At 26.1% G+C, this 19,317-nt stretch overlaps 1 protein-coding gene across 1 annotated transcript in view; it reads right to left on the reverse strand.

Annotated features, from left to right (window-relative positions):
- The window catches only part of LOC129990966 (kinesin-like protein KIF21B), a 49,180-nt gene extending 34,796 nt beyond the window's left edge, over nucleotides 1-14,384 (reverse strand). Inside the window, exons 1-10 of the mRNA XM_056098193.1 lie at nucleotides 14,262-14,384; nucleotides 12,532-12,711; nucleotides 11,217-11,259; nucleotides 9,777-9,959; nucleotides 9,342-9,398; nucleotides 7,563-7,652; nucleotides 6,451-6,582; nucleotides 5,099-5,278; nucleotides 3,520-3,635; nucleotides 2,369-2,564 (exon numbers count right to left, since the gene is read on the reverse strand). Coding sequence (XP_055954168.1) covers nucleotides 2,369-2,564; nucleotides 3,520-3,635; nucleotides 5,099-5,278; nucleotides 6,451-6,582; nucleotides 7,563-7,652; nucleotides 9,342-9,398; nucleotides 9,777-9,959; nucleotides 11,217-11,259; nucleotides 12,532-12,711; nucleotides 14,262-14,296 — 1,212 coding nt within the window. The 5' untranslated portion in view covers nucleotides 14,297-14,384. The remainder of the gene's footprint in view (nucleotides 1-2,368; nucleotides 2,565-3,519; nucleotides 3,636-5,098; nucleotides 5,279-6,450; nucleotides 6,583-7,562; nucleotides 7,653-9,341; nucleotides 9,399-9,776; nucleotides 9,960-11,216; nucleotides 11,260-12,531; nucleotides 12,712-14,261) is intronic.
- Nucleotides 14,385-19,317: the final 4,933 nt, after the last annotated feature.

The raw sequence follows: 19,317 nt of genomic DNA on the forward strand, positions 1-19,317 counted from the left end.
CTTTTCTTGCTGCTGTTCTCAGCGAAATGTCCCGATTCGGTACTTGTTCGTGGAGTCAGGAAAATTTGCATGATACATCGAATTGACTTCTCAAAATCAGTGAATATATTAAATTTTTGTATCATACTCTGGTTAGCTGTAGTCTACTGGATAAATACTTATAAAGTTAATATAAGAAATAACCATATATTTATTGAATAAATAGTGAACTAATTAAGTTTAAATATCATTTCTTACTTCGAATACAGTTTGTTCAGAACTCTATCTTTCGTGCCAATTTTGTACAGCCATCTTAATTTTTTTTCAAGCACAACATTCATAAGATTTTGCAAAACAAGTTTTGCTCTATCAACTTTTGGAATGGGAACAACAATATTACCTCAAATATAAAACTCTGGATGTGTTGCATGGGAAAATTTTTTCAGTCGTTTGGCTTGGTTTGTTAACATTTCTTTGGTACCCTCTCTAATTCGAAAAATGTTGATCCACTTACTAGCAAGTATATGCTCCCCTAATTACGTTTATTCAGTTTCTAGCTCTTCTGCATTCACGTCCTCGAAAATTTTCTGAAGTTCATTCTCATCTTCAATATTTTTATAATATCTGATGGCAAGGTTGTGGTTGTCATTCCAACTCTTGGTTCAATCCCAAGCATAAATTTGTATGGTAATTGTTTAATTCTTGAATGTAAAGCTCTGTTTTCCATGAACTGGACAAAACGAAGATTATTGCAGCATTTTATAGTTTGCTTATCCTTTGTTCATGAAGCTAACATATTTTCTACGTCTTGGTTAGCCATCTCAACTGAACCCTGCGACTAGCTGTACTGAGGTTTTCCATGAACAATCTTCAATTCTGTCCAATACGTACATAACTGCTCTATAACGGAATTTACAAACTCTCTTCCATTATCAGATGGCAGTATACAAAGAGCCCCTCATATCAATAAGATATCAAGTACTTGGAAAGCAACCTCTGCCCTTCCTTTACTCTGAAGTGGTTGTAATAACACAAACTTTGTAAATGTTCCTGGTAAACCATAATAGAAATAAATTCATTATCTGCCATTCATTATTGATTGCACATCAATCAAACCCACTTGGTAGCGTCTATTCGTTTCTGAGTGAATAATAGGTTTAAAAACAAAACCTTTTTTTCTTTTTCTGTTGACATGTTGACAACCGATGTATGCATTGATAAAAAAAATTTGTATCATCTCAGTAGTTATGTTAGCAAATTTTCCTGAATTTTCCATTTTAAGTTTAGCTCTAACTCCATGTCCTATGACCACATGTGCAAATTCAATATCATCAAATATTTCTTCAACTGGTAAATAATATTTTATGGGCACATTTGAAGAAACCAACTTTTTTACTCCACTGATTTCAAGAATGTCAAATTTTTTTGATCTGCAGTACTGAACATAAATATTGCTAACAGCAGATTCTGCTTCTTCAACTATAGATAAGCATGGTATTCATCAAGTTATTATTTTTTATTTATTTATTTATTTTGTAAAAAAATTGTAATTGCCCAAGAAATTTATTTTATTTATTTTTTTAGAAATATATTTTATATTCAATGTTAATGCTTTTTGGTGCAAAAACTGCTGTCAGTTAGAATGCTTTTTCCCTAGTGAATTCAAGTTCTCTCTAGCCTTGTCAGTGAAAAAGCGTTTTCCCTAGTTAATTCGCATTTTGACTGATTTTGGGTTTTCACTGTAACACACACATATACATATATATGTAATGATATTTTAAACTTTTAATTTCAATTTAAAGTTTAATTAGATTTTATCTTAATTTAGCTCATAGTAACTTCATTCTAAAAATATTCTCTTATTTCGTGATCCAATTTCACTTTCTCTACTTAATTAATTCAAGAGAAGCTTCATAAAATTGCTTAGTCAGCTAAACGCCGGATACTTTCACATGCTCGACGTGAAGGGGTAAAAATGTCCAGTAAGCACATTCTTTCTTAAAAGATCCCTGTGTTTCCCTCACATGTGATTGACATGTGTCAGAAATCCCTATCAGAATCTTATTAATATATTAGCACAATGAAGAAATATTTTCCCTATCAAAATCTAAGGTTATATAAGGCGAGGGATAGTTTATTTCGGCCCCTTTTCCACACTTCGGCTTTTGTCTGCACTGTGGCGGACGTTTTGTCTGCGTTTCTGCTTGTAAATAATTATGCTTTCCCGATGGATTAAAAAGATAAAAAGTACCTTCACTGTCTTCAAACTGCATCATGCTTCACAACAAATAATATTACATATTAAAAAGCCGACAGGATTCCGAAAAATGTTACATATATATACATTTTGAAATAAATTTTAAAAATTTAAATATAAAATTATACAAACCTGTTTAAATTCCATTAATTCCATTTGCAGATTTTCAACCTGCTTAATCAATGCATTGATGGTCTGGCTAGACTTATCTTTATTTGCAATAACCTTGTTCCTTATATTTTTGGCTCTATTTGCATATTTTAAAGTGCTAAGCGTTTCTACAAAATCTCTGTCTGAAGGTGACACACATGCAATCATTAATGTACGACTGAAATTAAATAAGAAAAATTTATAAAATATTTGATAAAAAATAAATTTTTAAAAATCAACCTTATACAATACTTAAAACATATATTTCAAACAAAAGACCTTTTACAGAAATGAATCTTTGCACTATCTATAGTATTAATCAAAGCACAAGAAGAAGCCAAATAAATAAAATTCTGATGTGAAAATTTGGAAACAGAAAACATATAATAGATAGTGTTTTTTTTTTTTTTTAATGTGTCTAAACTTTTCAAACCAAATGAATTTTGATATATTTTTTTGCATATCACTGAAAAATTTTAGCAGTAAAATGAAAAAACAGAAAGGAGACAAAATACAAATACTCAACAAATCATTACTTTCAAGCCACAATAATTGCAAAAAATTGCAGCTACATGGAATAGAATGCATGATCTTACAAATTTTTTTCAGCATTCATGTTATTTCTACATCATAAAGCATAAATGATATAGCATTCACATCCATGATCATGTCAAAGATCACATCTTCAAAACAGATTTGATAATTTATATATTTGCCTATTTTGCTATTCAATTTCATCTTAGTATGATTTTCTTCCATACAGTTACTTAGCTCCTTAAATAAGTAATTATTTGGAATAAATATAATTCAGAATTTTATTTAATAATTCAAACTATAGAAATCTTTTACAAAATAATAAAAATTCAAATATAAAAAATAAGCATAATTTACTTTTTCTTTAAAAAAATCAATTATAAGGAGATTACTATTAGCTATACATATCAGCAAAGGTGAAAGTTAATAATCATCAACAAAATTAAAAATTCTCATATTTACATTTATAGTGAAAATACTTTTAAATTCACTTTTAAGGTATAATTCTTTTTCACTCATTTTGAAAAAGTTTATTTTTGCAAAATTAAGTTTTTAAAAAAATACAATTCTCATATGAGGGGAAAAAAAAAAACGTTCACCTGTTGCCTCCAAGAGAATCTTGAAGTAACCGAGTTAACTTTGAATCCCTGTATGGTACATGAGTTGCTTTTTTTGTCTTGTCACCTAAAGCAGATATGACATTACCCAAGGCAAGCTGTGAAAAAAATTTTATAATGTAAATAAACTGAATTTTAATAATTTCAAATCTTCACAATAATAAAATACTTGATTGCATACAACTAATTAGCAACTAACTTTAGCAATTAATAAATGATAATTAATTTTTTTGAAAGTTCAAACATATTCCATTTTTGTTATATTTCTCTTTACTTAATAAAATTTGCTAAGTTTTAAAAACATGGAATAACTTTTGGTACAATGGGAATCTAAAAATAATCTACTTCATTTTACAGCAACCCAAATTAAAAAATATAAAGATTTTTATTTTATAAAATTCATAATAATTTGCAATTTGTTGCTGTTACTACTTATTTTCAAATATCAATCTTTACATCAAGAATTATTTTAGAAAATGAAAATAAAACAGAAACTCAATACAAATATAATAAAAACATTAAGAGAAATGATTCCAAAAAAGATGTTATCTAGATTTTAAACAGATAAATTCAAAGTATTTTCACACATTCTTCATCTAATATTTTCAGCCTTCATTTTGTCACCTATATTCCCCCCCCCCCCCTTCCTTTCTTTTCTGTTTTTTGAAAGCATAATTATCAGACTTTCTAATAAAAATTACACTAGCAATTTAACTGAAGGAAATACTGAATTGAAACAGCAGTTTACAGCCATGAATTAATGTGTTTAATAAACAAATTTTACGAAGTAAATATAATGCAGTGGTAGATCTTATAAAGCAAAACTCTTAAAATACAAATAATAACAATAAATGTCTATATATAAATAAATCTACACCTTTGTATTACTGATATATATGCATGTACCTTAAAAAAATGAAAATTTCAACAGAAGCAAAATTGCTTTTGATAACGAAAAATATTAAAATGCAAAACAGTGGATAAACAGCAATTGAAGTTTTTAGAAAAGAATATCTATTTTAAGATAATTTACTGGTTGATGGGAACCATCTTTTGTATACCATTCAATAGCAATTAAAGACATATATATACATTTACTAATACATATTCAAAAAAGATGCAGATGAAAGGAAATATAGCATTCATTACTAACTAGAAAGTTTTATTTTAATACTGTTAAGAGGATGACAATTTTTATTGTTGGAATCACATGTTCTGTATAAACCTGTAAAAATTCAGTATAATGAAAAAAATTTCAATTAAAGAATGATTAAAGCTCAAATTACATTATTTCTTTTTCTTACAGTAAATATTTGTAATTCTTTATGGTTTTAATCAAAACAAAAATTTTTATCCAACTAAGCTTTATCACTTCTTTAATTAAAATTATATATATATATATATATATATATATATATATATATATATATTACTTTATTGGAATTAAAAGAATTTTTTAATAAGAAGAATTTAAATATGATAAGAAAAATTTAACAAACATGGATACATAAACAAAAATAAAACATTGGAAAGGGGGAAAAAATCGGTTTGCAACACTTACAAGACCAGAGTTGATACAAATACTTTCTTTCTGCCGGTCCCCTGTAGCACCAGTACGTTTTAATCGCTCAGATCCAGCAAGATCAACAAAATGAAATTTTGCCGTAAGTGTTTCAAATTCATTCAAGGATTCTGTATGTTTGTGATAAGATGAATTACATGTATCTTCACCAGCAATGGCCTACAAGAAAAAAAATTTAATTACACATTCAGTTGTGAAACATTATTTCTAAGAAACAGATTTCATGAAAATAATGAATTAAGTAGCGTTCTAGTTAATTAAATTACTTATTTAAGAACAAAAACAAAATTTTAACATGCATACTACAGCCCATGACAACTCATTTTGACAATAGGTAGAAAGATACGAATTGCTACTTTAATCATTTAAAATAATATATACTTCTAGGTATTCTAAAGGTAACAAACAATCCTAATAATTTAGTTTTATTACATAAAATACACTGATTCATTGATTCTTTTATATACATAAACTAGTTTTAAGCACAATAGCATAATATTCAAAATTATTTAACAGATCATAGAGTATGATATACATATATATGGATCCCATAATATTATTTAAATGGCATTAGCAATAATTACCAAAAAGAAATTATTTTTTTAATATTTCAAATTTATCCAATCTTTAAATAATTAATATGGGGGAAAAAAAACAGAATACTTTTGGAAAAGTATGTAAAAAAAAAGGGGAAAATAAAAAAAGTTCATGATGATACTAGCAAAGAGATGGAATCTGCTGAGAAAGTACAAAAATTTTTTTCTTTAGTACCAATACAAAAAAAAATTTAATTTTTACAGAAATTAAAGAATAAAACAATATACATAATGAAAATTACTTAAAATATTGCATCATAGATAATCTGATTTGACTTCTCATCATGCTACATGACTTTAAAAAGACTTTTTTTTTTATTTATTTAAAATAAAAAAAAATGATTAAATAAAAATAAACAAATTATTAACTTAAATCTCATCAGTTAAATCGCTTTCACAAGGTATTATTAATGTAGCAAGTAATTACCAAACTTTTATATAGGAATGCAGAAAATTTATTTATCTAGAATTTTTTTTAAGATAATCCTCAATCATTAGAAAATATATATATTCTTCTCTTATTTTCAATATATTTGTTTTTAATTATCAAAAGATAATAGCAAATATTTATAATATAGTTAAAGATTAGCTAAAATTGCATCTATTTGATAAACTCTTCACAAAAAAATTATTGGGCAGATACTATGTCATTATTACAGAAACTTGTAAATTTAAATTTATGAACTCTGCACTAATTTATTTTATAGTAACTAATTATCATAATAATTCAATTACCTTTCCTAATTTTACTACTCTTTGTTGCTTGATATGAAGGGTAAATATAGCATGAGATCTGGAAGACTGTGTGTTCATACCCGTGCTTGCTGTTGTTCTAGAAAGTGATCCAATTTTCAAACAATGCAGAGCCTGGAAAATGTAAAAATCATTTTTAGGGAATAAAATAAAACATGGAATTCTTATTAATTTATTTAACTGCTTAATTACCTTTAACAGTTTTTTTTTTTTTTTTTTTTTTTTTTACAAATTACCTTTTATTTTATCAGATTGCTACATAGATTTTTGCCAAATTTTTACATATTATCACTTATATTATTATTAAAAATCAAGGCATTCATGCATTTCAATTGAAATCATGGTAATTAAACTAAATTCAGAGCCACAACAGCCGATGTGGGCCAAGGCCTACAGTGCCCATATAGGCTTTCTTGACCGAAGGCTGTGGGGTGCAAAGCATATGTCCTGATTAGGTGGTCAGCCTAATGTGGAATCCTAAGCATGTTTAGTCCTCAGTATATCGACCTACTGAAGGGATGAAAGGCTGAGTCGACCTTGTCAAACCCGAGGATCTAACCTCGGACCTGTGCATTGGGAGCACGAAGCGCTACCACTAAGCCACCGGGCTAAAACATTTTAATTACCTATAAGAAATCTATGAGTTTAAAGAAGGGTAGAGACTTTTTATATTTTAAATAAACTTTTGATAAGGACAGAATTGTTTTTCTTAGTTCTAATAACTATATTGGTGAAAATACTGACAGCTAATATCCTTTTAAAAATTCATCTTTTAAAAACAAAATTTAATTTTTTATTCTTATATTAAATACTACATTGCAAACTTTAGCAAACAAAGAATTAAATAATACTTAAAAGTGCATAAAAATAGTTTTCAAATGTAAGCCCTTTTTAAGCATTTTTGATGATGCCATGCACCCTGCTTTTGTTTTCTGAAATTAGAACAGAAATACAAAATGGTGCACTTTATTTGAAAAATAAAGGCTATGTTCTATCAAAACTAAAAGAGGTTAAATCTTTTTGAAACTATTTTTAAGATAAACTTTATAACATGAATAAAGAAAATCAGGAAATGCACAGTTAAAATAACTTACTTCTTCTGCACTAGTAACACATTGTGCAATAACACCATGTGTGTAGATTTTCCCATCAGCATCTTCATGTATCCTAACATGCGTTCTTTTCTAAACAAAATAAACTTGATTTCAATATATCATTTAAAAAAACAGACAGTTAAAAGTTGAAAAAATAATATATTAAAAAATTCTACCATGCAATTTTCAGTACAATTATTTTCTTCATATACTGATCAGTTTTTATTATTTAGAAATAATTGAAACAAAAAAATTTCTCACTAACTATGCAGCAGTTAGAAATCTAAAAATGGAAGAAAAGTAATAGGAAAAATATAAAATCCATAAATTGCATCAAACATACTTTCAAATTACACTTTCCATTACATTATTAAATTTTATATTTGTCTTACACTTTTCAAAAGTAACAGAATAAAAATTACAACAAAATATCAATATCTAATTACAGATAAATATACATAAAGAAATATAATGAATGGGAAAAGAGGGTTGCAAAAATACATATGCAATCAAAAAAAAAAAAAAAAAAGAAGAAGAAGAGAAAAAAAAAGACAGAAACAAAATGTGTACACTAACTTATATCAAAAAATCAATAAATTAATGCAGTTTTATGGGGGGTGATGTTCATTATATGTTTTAATCAATCTTGATAAATACTGACTAGTATATAAAAAGACAGATTTTAGAAAAGCTGTGATGCTCTGTTCCATCTTCTCAAATAAGTAGAAGGTTAGTGGTAGATGCACACTTCCCGATAACTTCATTAAAAAACAGTTTAAGTTTAAACTGCAGAATAAAGAACAAAAAGAATGATTCTCCCAAGTTATTTTCATAATGAATTTTGTTAGAAATCCTCAAGAGAACAAAGAGCGTTGGCTATAATGGATTTTAGAAATAACTATTCTGCTGAATAAAAATTTGAAAACTAAATTAATAGTATATGATATAAAAATAACCAATAAACATAGATTTTTTTTAAAGATAAATCTGTAATGTGCCCAATAATCCTCAAAACACCAAAAAATTTTATTTTAACTATCTAAAATACAAAAATAATTTTCTCATGAAATTACAAAGAAAATTATTTCACTTAAGCAAGAAAGACATATATTTATACAATAATGAAATGTATATGTGTGAAAGTACTTATATATAGCATAACATAAACATTAAAGATTGCAAAAAAAAAAAGTAACATATAATATTAAACAGAGGACTGGATTTCCTCCTTTATTCAGATAAGATGTGTTCAGATCCATTTCATCAAATGAGATCTAGAGATTTGATAAATTCACAAGTTTAATTTGATGCATTTTTTATCAATAAATGCACAAAATTAAACTGGAAAAGAAGAGAGGAATAAACGACGAAATTCAAAAGCAAGTACAGGTGGAAATGATACAAATGAAAAATTTTTACTATTCAAGGGTGACAAATATGAAAATTACTACAAAAGACAAAAAACATCAATGAATTCATTCAGAATAATGCAAAATAGTAGGATAAAAAGACAGAACCAAAAAAAAAAAAAATTAGAAATTAAAGTGTATAGGAACAATTTGATTCCAACAAATGAATAAATAGACCATACAAAAAATATATTAAAGATTTTGAGATTAAAAATTTAGAAAAATTGAAATAAAAACAAAATATGATACTATATGAAATTGATTCAGTGAAAATAATTTTAATAATTCTTCAAACAAGAAACATAAAGTAAGATTTTAAAAAAAAATCTTTTAAAAAAAGTTGTACTAGGCAACAAAACTCAAAACTTGCCTTATTGTCCAAGTCCCTTGTTGTATCCAATAAATCAATGACTTCTTCATTGTACAACTGCAAAGCAGAAAGCAATATTTCAAACAAAAGTTTTTCAACAACTAAAAGTGTTTTCAATAATAATTTAACAATGATAAAAATATAACATATAGCTTTCATGCTAAAGTAGACTCTGTTTTCAATGGAAGGTTTTGAAATCATGCATTATCTATTACTGCTATATTATAATACCCAAGATGATAAAACAAAATAGTAAACATAATTTTAAGTCTTTTATTAAAATAAAACTCAATATAAAATTTAATTTTAAAAAAGAAATGCTCAATTAATACAACTATATTAAATGTATATGTATTTTATTTCTTGCTTTAATATACTTCTATATACTGATAGAAACTTATTAATAAATATTACTAAGCATAATTATTTCCTTACTTCCATAAACTGTGCATTCACTTTAAATTCAGGTGGAGTACATCCTTTTTCTTTTTCTTGAAGCTGAATCTCTTCAATCTTTTGAAATAAATGTTCAACTGCTCTAGGAATAATTCCTCTCTCTTCATGATGGAAACTATGATCCAAACCAGTACCCATGGTATAGGTTTTACCTGATCCAGTCTAATAAAAAATAAAAGAAAATCATAGAAATTTTAGTCTGTTATAATAAAAATATTTCCAAATTCAATCTTGGATATATAAGATGAAATTATTATTTTACATTTTAAAAAAAGAAAAACAATAATAGGCATACAAATGTTTTCAAATAAAAATAGTATATACTTATTAATGATTGCATATAATTATATCTTATTACATATTTATCAAATCTTTAGTTATTATACCTTTAGATTATAATTAGAATACTTATCTATACAAACATTTTCTTTTAAAAACCAAATAAAAAGCTGTCAAGTTAAAAATCCTAATTAAATACAAAAGCTATAAAAATTATAAAAGATAAAAATAATTAGATATTGCTGAGTACTGAAATCAACATATATATGAGGGCTGCCCTGATGAAAAGTGGACATTCATGATTGGGTCAGAATGACTACAGCTATAGCAGGGAACAGGGATATAAAGGACAAGTAGGAGGTGTGCACTGCATACAGCATTCAACAGTGAAAGCCATTCATATTAGAGGAAACCGATCAAAAGTAAAGTCATGCAATATATGGATGCATCCAAATCGGAACAATGCATGGAAGTATGGCTTCTGATTCTTTGATTGCCTTGGACTACTCTTGATTGATTTCCTGTCCCAAAATAACACTATCAATTTAGACACAATACTGCAATGCTCTGACGAAACTACAGAAAGCAAGCAAAAGTAAATAGCCAGGCTTTCTCAGATAACAAGTGATCCTTTTCCATGACAATGTCCACCCACATGTTTTCTGTGAAACCCAGATGAGCTTAAAAAATTCCATTCAAGAGTATTGGAACATCCACCATATAGTCTGAATTTGTCACCTCGACTTCCACATCTTTGGGCCACTTAAGAAAGCATTACAGGGACATGTTTCCACTCATATAACAAAGCAAAGGAATTTGTGCAGGACTTTCTCAAGAATCAACTGCCATTTTTCTATAGCAAAGATATAGGCCTGCTATCTAAGTAATGAGCCTGTGTTACAACAACCATGGCAATTTCTTTTGATTTCCAATAAAGGTATTCATTTCATTCAACATGTCCACTTTTTATTCAGGCAACCCTTATATTATTAACATTTGCTTTAATTACTGGTTTAAATAATAAAGAACTCTTATATAATAAACAAAAAAATTAAATATATCATTCAAATTTAAGGAATCAGTAACAATATAGTTGAAAGCTGATTGTAGGTGTATGTAATTAAGATTCTTTTTTTTTACCTGTCCATATGCCAAAACTGTTGCATTGTAACCATCAAAGCAACTGAAAAGAATGTACTTAAATGAAAAAAATAATAAGGCAAAAATACATATCAATTTACTAAATTATTATGAATATGAAATGTAATTTAGAAATCTAATGATAAAACATCACCTAAAATTTCACATATTTGGATTGCTAAATTAAATGGTAAATAAATGAATGCACAAATATAGAAATAAATATTAATAAACCCTTCAGTTACCCTAATAAATAGTAAGGCAAGCTGAAATAAATGATAGCATTTCATATAAAATTATTGCAATCTCATTAACTATATGGATAATTATCTATAGCATTAAATTCCAAACAAATTAACTTTTAACTTTTCTTTTGTATTGTTTGAATATTATTAATAAGCTAAAAATGTTTTATAAATTAAATCAAAAGTATCAAAGAGAATGCTTGGTAATTGAAGATACTAATTTTTAATAATAATCAAGTAATAATCCATTTATCCACTGATTACATATTAAATGAAGAAAATAAAGCTTTAAAAAAAACCTTTAAATAAGAAATTCTTCTTTCAGAGTTCTGAAGTTGTAGTGTTCTATATTACTTAAATTCCTGCCAATGGAAAAAAAGTAACCGACTTTCCAATTCCTTTTATATTCCAAGGTTTGTTTGTCTTGTTAATTAGAAGCAATAAACTCAATTCAAAAAATATTTTATACTAAATGATTTCATTGACTACAACATTCAAACTTCAAAGAAATTGAAACCACTGCTTTATTGTACACAAATATCTGATTTAACATTCAATTTTTATAGTATTATTTATTAATTTGCTTATTTAGTAATTCTTATTTTCTACAATTATCAGATTTTTATTTCTGAATATCAACTTTATTCTTAAAACAAAACAAAATATTTTTAAGATTTTTGAAAAGATTATACTATTTTCTCATTTGGCTACCTTTGACCTGCATTTCAACAGTCCCATTTATCTTCATTACACAAATTCCAATATGATAAATATAAAGAGCTTAATCTTGTTTGCTTTAAATGCTACATAGACAAAACAGATTAAAATGATTGAAGATAATTTTCTTTTTATAAACAATTTTATATTGAATTTCTGCACAATCAGTTTCGCTTATTTTGACAGCAAAAGTTATGATATTTATATGCTTATTTAAAATCACAATGGAAAAAAAATTACTTTCTTCCAAAATAAAATTTTAAAAATCAAGCACATATATTAAATTATTAAATAAAACAAATACAAGCAACAATCCAGTTCAAATAAATAAGTTATTTTAAAAATAAACCTACCCATCAACAAGTTCTTTAACACAATTTTCAAATATTTCTGTCTGAGGTGTTGGCATATCAAACACCTTATCAAAAGTATAGGATTTGTCATTTCCAATCCAGATCTGTGGTTCATTTGGAATTGTTTTTGTACAAACATGGCACAGGTCAGCAATGTCACGGGAAATTTGAGGACGGATTCTACATAAAAAAATGTGTAAATATATATATATATATATAAATAAAATAAAAGCAAGTTGTTGATTTATCTTCCTATTAAAAATTCATACTCAACTCCCTTTAATTAAAATAAGAGAATTAAATTACAATTAAGAACATTTTATTCAATGATGCATAATGCAAATTTCGTCAATTAAATTTCATAGATATCAATATACATATTCAGATCACTATCTTAGAATAATATGCTCATTAAAAGTATTCAAAGTTTATTTAAATAAATGGCAAGTGAAATGCTTAAATAAAGGAGCTATAATCAACCTTTCAGTAAATAATAAGCCTTTGAAATCAGCTGATTTTTAAAATTATTATTTGAGTAAACAAATAATAAAGAACATTTCCACACTTTTGAAAATGTTCTCCACATACATTATGATTAAATTCAAACCTGATTAACAGCAGAAAATTCTTTATTTCAAGTAAAATTCATAACTATACATAAATATTAGTTTGGAACTTTTAAAAATATATCAATAAAAAGATAAAGTTAATAAATTAAAATATATAATTTACTCAATGCTTTTTTAAAATTTCCTAAATAATTAAAAAGTTAATGAAACAAAACTAGGAATTCTTCTAAATTAATACCCTTTTTTATTAATAAGCATTAACATGTTTTTTCTCTCTTAATTTCAATAAGTTAGTATTCATATCATAAGTGTATGAAAAATATCAATGGATATAAATTTCTAAAGTGAAATGAGAAGTAAATTTCATTAATGTGAGAAAATATCAGTTATATATCATTACATCATCCAAACAAATTCTGAAAAAGCAGCAAATGTTTTATCATGAAACAAATTATTTCTGTTCAATATTTGAACTATCAAATATATATTGCACACTTTCAAAACTATATAAAAAATAAATAAAAGATACATTTTTATCCTACTTCATAAATTAAAGAAATGGAAATTTTACAAACAAGTTTTGATCATTAATTAATTTATTTTTATATTAAGTGAAGAATAACTATCTAAAGATTCCTAGTTGAAAAAAAAGTTTAATTTCATAGTTTTTCCATACTCATAGAATTGTTTTGCCTGTATTAAAATATTAAGAATTTGTTTAAATATTTAAAAAAAAATTTAATTTTAAAAACAAAAAAGAAACATATTATATTTATTTTTGTGCCCAGCTTCTTTTTAAGAACTGTTTTGTACTTGGTTCTGAATTCGGCTAAGTGTCATTTAGGCAAACATTTCTAAGAATTACATTCTTTTTTTACACATAAAGAATAAAACTGATTAGTGTAAAAAACATGTTTTATAAATTTAAATGTGAAAACAACTTAGCAAATAACAAAATCGAACAAAAATTATTACTCAATTAAATGCGGGGGATTTTTTTTTTTTTCTCAGATCTTAAATAGGAAACAATCAACAGCCGCCTACATAAATTAGAGCAATGGTGTCAGATGAAAAACTTTCTGTAACCAATTATGGAATTAACTTATAAACTAATATTTGTTGAGAAAATACAACATAGTAAAAAAAAATATTAATAATTACCTAACAACTACCTTCACTGCAGTATCATCCGTCATTTTTAATGCTTTATTTAACTACAATCATATTCCTTTCACAGGTGGGAAGTTTAAATTAAGGCACATATCAACAAATTCGTAAATAAAGTAATATATATACAATAGAGTTTAGCTGTAGTAAAGCTGTTATTTGAGTTTTGGGAGAGATTTGAAGAAAGCAATGACAAAACCAAATATATAAGGGATAAAAATTACTTATCAGACTAATTTAACAATTTTTTCCAAAAAATGACATATTTATTTAAAATGGATTGATATTTTATCAAACAAATCAAAAATAAGAATACTAAAAAGTATGTTCGAACGGCACTTCCGATCTTATCTATCGGAGATGCCGGTTCGAATCTTTTCACCGAAATCTGAAATCGAAACTAGTACTATTACAATAGATTTTGACAATATAAGATCATAGGCGCTGAACTCTTTTAAGATACATCTTAAGTAAACTTTAGTAATGATAATAAATAAAATAAAATATTTTGTGCCTTTTTTTTCTTTTCCTTTGTGCTTATTTTCTAAGATTTGCTATATAATTTGAAGACAACTATTTTGTTATTAGTGCATCTTAAGCTCACCCCATTAGTGCAAAAAATATACTATATATTTATCTTTTATATTATATGGCATTTTTTCAATTAGTTATATATATATATATATATATATATATATATATATATATATATATATATATATATATATATATATATATATAATTGAATGGATAAAAATATATATAGAATACGGTTGCTACCCTTTTATCGTTATTCATTACTCTATAAATTTTTTCAATAATATATAGGAACTAGAGTAAAAGTAATTTTACTCGCATCTGCCTATCTAGGTGTTCGAATATAAGAATAAAAAGAAGAGAGATAAATTTCAGTACACAGATTTAACACCTATAGTGTAGACATTTATCAAATTTTGTGGCAAATCCAATAAGGGATTGACCGTCTGTCATTCTGTACGTTCAATAACATGTAAAAGCGATAATTCAAAAATGCAGTAATTTAAATACGTCGGATTTGGTGTGTGATTTTGTGACTGTATGTGTAGTTCTGTTTCAAATTTTGGTTTCAATCGTTTGGGATAAACGCGTCTAAAATACAAATTCAATTTTTGGATTTTACTAAACATATGTCAGGATTAATAATCGAAATCCTGGCCAAGGATCACCCAATAGATTCAGTAAAAATGCTGAATTCATGTCAAAGATTAGTATTTCGTAACTATTTTATTGTGCACGGCATTCTCTGCCTTACCTAAAGTCGACAACTTTTTGTAGGGTGTAACATTTTTATTACAGCCTATACGAGAAAGTTTTGGGAAGACCACTCCCATTATTTTGGTAGATTGAAACGAAAATGTGATACAGAACTATATTTGTAGTGACATGATTACATACCAAACTTTCATTTTCATTCATTGTTGAAAGCTAAAGAAGGAGATTTCTGTTTAATAACTGTATATGTTATGAAACAAATAAAAGAATCAAGCTACAATATCGCGATGAAGGAATATTAACCGGATATTTGCGTTTTTAATAACGCTATGATGTGAAATATTACAGGACTGTCTCCATTAGAAAGGTTCGTGCGCACATTAAAGACAATTAAAATAACTTGGCTTCATTATCAGATAATTCAATGAAATTATGGACATGATATTATATCAAAACGGTTTATCTGAAAATAAATATAACAAATTTTCCCGGGGAACTAAGTAATGAAAGAAAAAAAAAATTAAATTATGACACAAGGAAAATTAGATTATTCTGAATATTATGTTTTTAATAGTGCTTGAAATTATTAGATTTAATTCTATTAAAATGCGCATTGGACAGGACAGATATCAGGGAATTAAAATTATATGGCTTTATTATCTTATAATTTGATGTTTGAAAATATTTTCTTATAAGAATGACGAACATTAAGTTATTCATAAGTAATTTAATTGAAAACCAAAAATTACCCATTCTCCCGGTGAATCAGCAGGTGTCCAAAGACAGAAGTTATTAATTCATTAATTCAGCTAAAAATATTATTTTACAGAACTGAATCATCCAGAAATTAGTTTGAGAAATATTAATTTTTAGATTCCATAATAGTTGTAGTCTTGCATTACTAAATATACTGAAGACAAGAAAGTGGAAAATATTAAAAATATAAAGGTTTTAAATACCATTTTGTTATTGTAAAAAAAGTAGGAAATATAATAATACCTTTTTATCGGAAATAAGACAATATAACAAAGGAATTAAAATACAATGTAAAGAAATTGTTTGATACTAATTGAAAATTAAAACAGATTATAATTGCTGTTTAAATTTCGATTCAGTGTATTTTTATCAGAATCTTATTGACTGAAATTAGATGTTCTTGAATTCGTATTTCTATTCTGAACCAGAACATCCCAGTGAACAAACAGGGGAATGTAGCAAGGGTAGTTCAATGGGTTGAAGAGATCATGCTAAGTAGCGAAGCAATTTCAAAAATGAAGTTATAATAAAGTTAGGGGAACAAAGAATTGCTTACGCCTTTATAGTTTTGTTTCAACATCAATATTTTTGTAAAAAAATGATTAAAGTAAAAATTATAAATATCAAAAAAAATTAATTTATTCTTTGAGCAGAAATATTATTAATGAGAAGAAGAATATCTAGTAGTACATTAAATATATTAAAATATATTATATTAAACAATAAGAATATTAAATATACAGATTATATGCAAATTAAACTTTTAATTTTAGAGAAATAGAATATTAATAAGTGGTAATTATCTTCGTCAGGAAGTTTTATATGATTGTTTAGAATATGGATGTAAATTTTAAGAAAGCTGGCCTATTAGACAGAGTGACTTGCATATGGCATCGCAGCTCCAATGGAATCGTTTTAGATCAGGGCCGGCCGGCCCTCCTGCATAAAAGCAGGGGACTGCAAGAATGATTTGGTATATCTTGAAAAAAATAATTAAACAAGCATAAAAAACAATTTATTACATAGCACAAATTGATATAATGACTTAAGGAATGTTTGAAAATAACTAAATTATTTTAAGAAAGTTAGCATTTCAATCACAAAAAATAAGCGTTTAAAAAAAGGGCTAAAATGATTGCTTCATAAATTTATAAGATACATTTTGGTATGTGAATTATTAGAACAAAGTTATAATATGGGATTTTTGTTTCAATTCTGACACATTCGATAACAATTTATAGATCATATCATCATGATAATTTTTTTTTTTGTTGTTAAATTCGGATTTTTCAAATGCAATGTCTAAGAAAGCAAAAGTTTTTGACTAATACTAGATCTCAAGCAGTTATAATTATTGTTATTTTCACTCTTGAAAAACATTTTTTAGTAGATACATGCCAGAGAGATGATATTTTTGGAAGAAACTTCAGTTTATTTTATTACGAAAGCCATAACTTCTACAAGGCGAACGAAAACGCAAAAGCAAAGTTACAGAAATTTTCCCCTTCAGTAATTTTATTATGAGATTCTAATAGAGTTTCTTTGAAGTCTGTCAATTTCGTAAAAGGAATTTTAGATATCTCTATAAGAATGCCGCAGCCATCACGGATTTTTATTCCTTCGCTCGTGGCTAGAAAATTCCAAATTCAGCAATTTTTTAGAATGGGGCTTTCATATAATTAAATAAGAAATGCTATTAGGATCAAGAAATAAGAGAAAATTTTAGAATGAAGTATCATGAGCTAATTTAAGATAAAAATTATGAAATTAATTAGGATTTAAACAAATTAAGAGATATTATTGCTTACTTACATATATACATGTATATGTAAATAATGATATCAATTTAATTTAAATCCAAATTTATATATATATATATATATATATATATATATATATATATATATATATATATATATATATATATATATATATATATATATATATATATATATATATATATAACAGTTTGAAAAACGATTAAAATAATGAGGTTTAATGTCTATCTCAATTTAATTTTTAAAAATACGTTGTTGAGAGAATCGTGGATAGCAAGTTATGCAAATATGAATGAAATAGCATTAAATAGAAGCAACATTTCTTTCGAACTAACTAGCCGCCAAAGGCAATTTCCGAAAAATAAGAATAAGAGACTAGAAGACCGCAGGCAGACTGAGCACATAATTATCACAATCTTTCTCTCTTGGCTTTGAATAATGACAGAAAATTCCAAGAATAAATATTTGAAGTAATAAAAACAGTTTGAAATTCAGTGCGACAATAATATCTATTGTAATAACATAAAATAGATATTGTAATACATAATTGCATGACAACAAAATTGGTTTAATTAAAAAGATAACCTTTTGATTTTTAAAACAGATTCAAAATAACTTTGGTGCAATAACATTCTGTCTGATATTATTGTGAAAAAATGCCAAAATTTAGCTTAAGTTTTAAATAAAATGAAAAAATACGCCCCGAAGTGTACATTTTCATTCTTCAAAATATATTTGTAAAACATTTAGTAGCTCTTGTTCCAACATTCTGAACTGTAAAGTGTCAGCAGAAAGGCTGATACACACTATCTTCTTTATTATTTGTGAAGATATTCATTATCACTGAGTAATTCATACAGATGAAATGTTTGAAGTGATAAAATAGCTTTGAAAAAGTGCACTTTGAAGATGCATACTTGTATCCTTTTACTCATTCATTGAAGGACTGTCAACTCACCACTATGCCTATGACGTTTTAATTCTTCTTTTAATTTAAACTTTTAGCAAATAATGTTTTGATATAAAAAGAATTTGTTATGCCAGTTTGTAAAATTTCAATCAACCGATATCTTATCCTTCACTTTGTACTAATTGAGAAAAAGAGATGCTGGCAACCTGAAATAATATCAGAATTATAATATATGAAGTCGTATGATTAATTTATTAATCATATTTCACATCAATCCCTTGTTAAAATATTCATTAATTTACTAAAAGTAAATAATATTAACTACTTAATTTGAGTTAGTTGGTTTTGACCAACA

This window comes from Argiope bruennichi, chromosome 2 (assembly GCF_947563725.1).
Source record: "Argiope bruennichi chromosome 2, qqArgBrue1.1, whole genome shotgun sequence".
Lineage (NCBI taxonomy): Eukaryota > Metazoa > Arthropoda > Arachnida > Araneae > Araneidae > Argiope > Argiope bruennichi.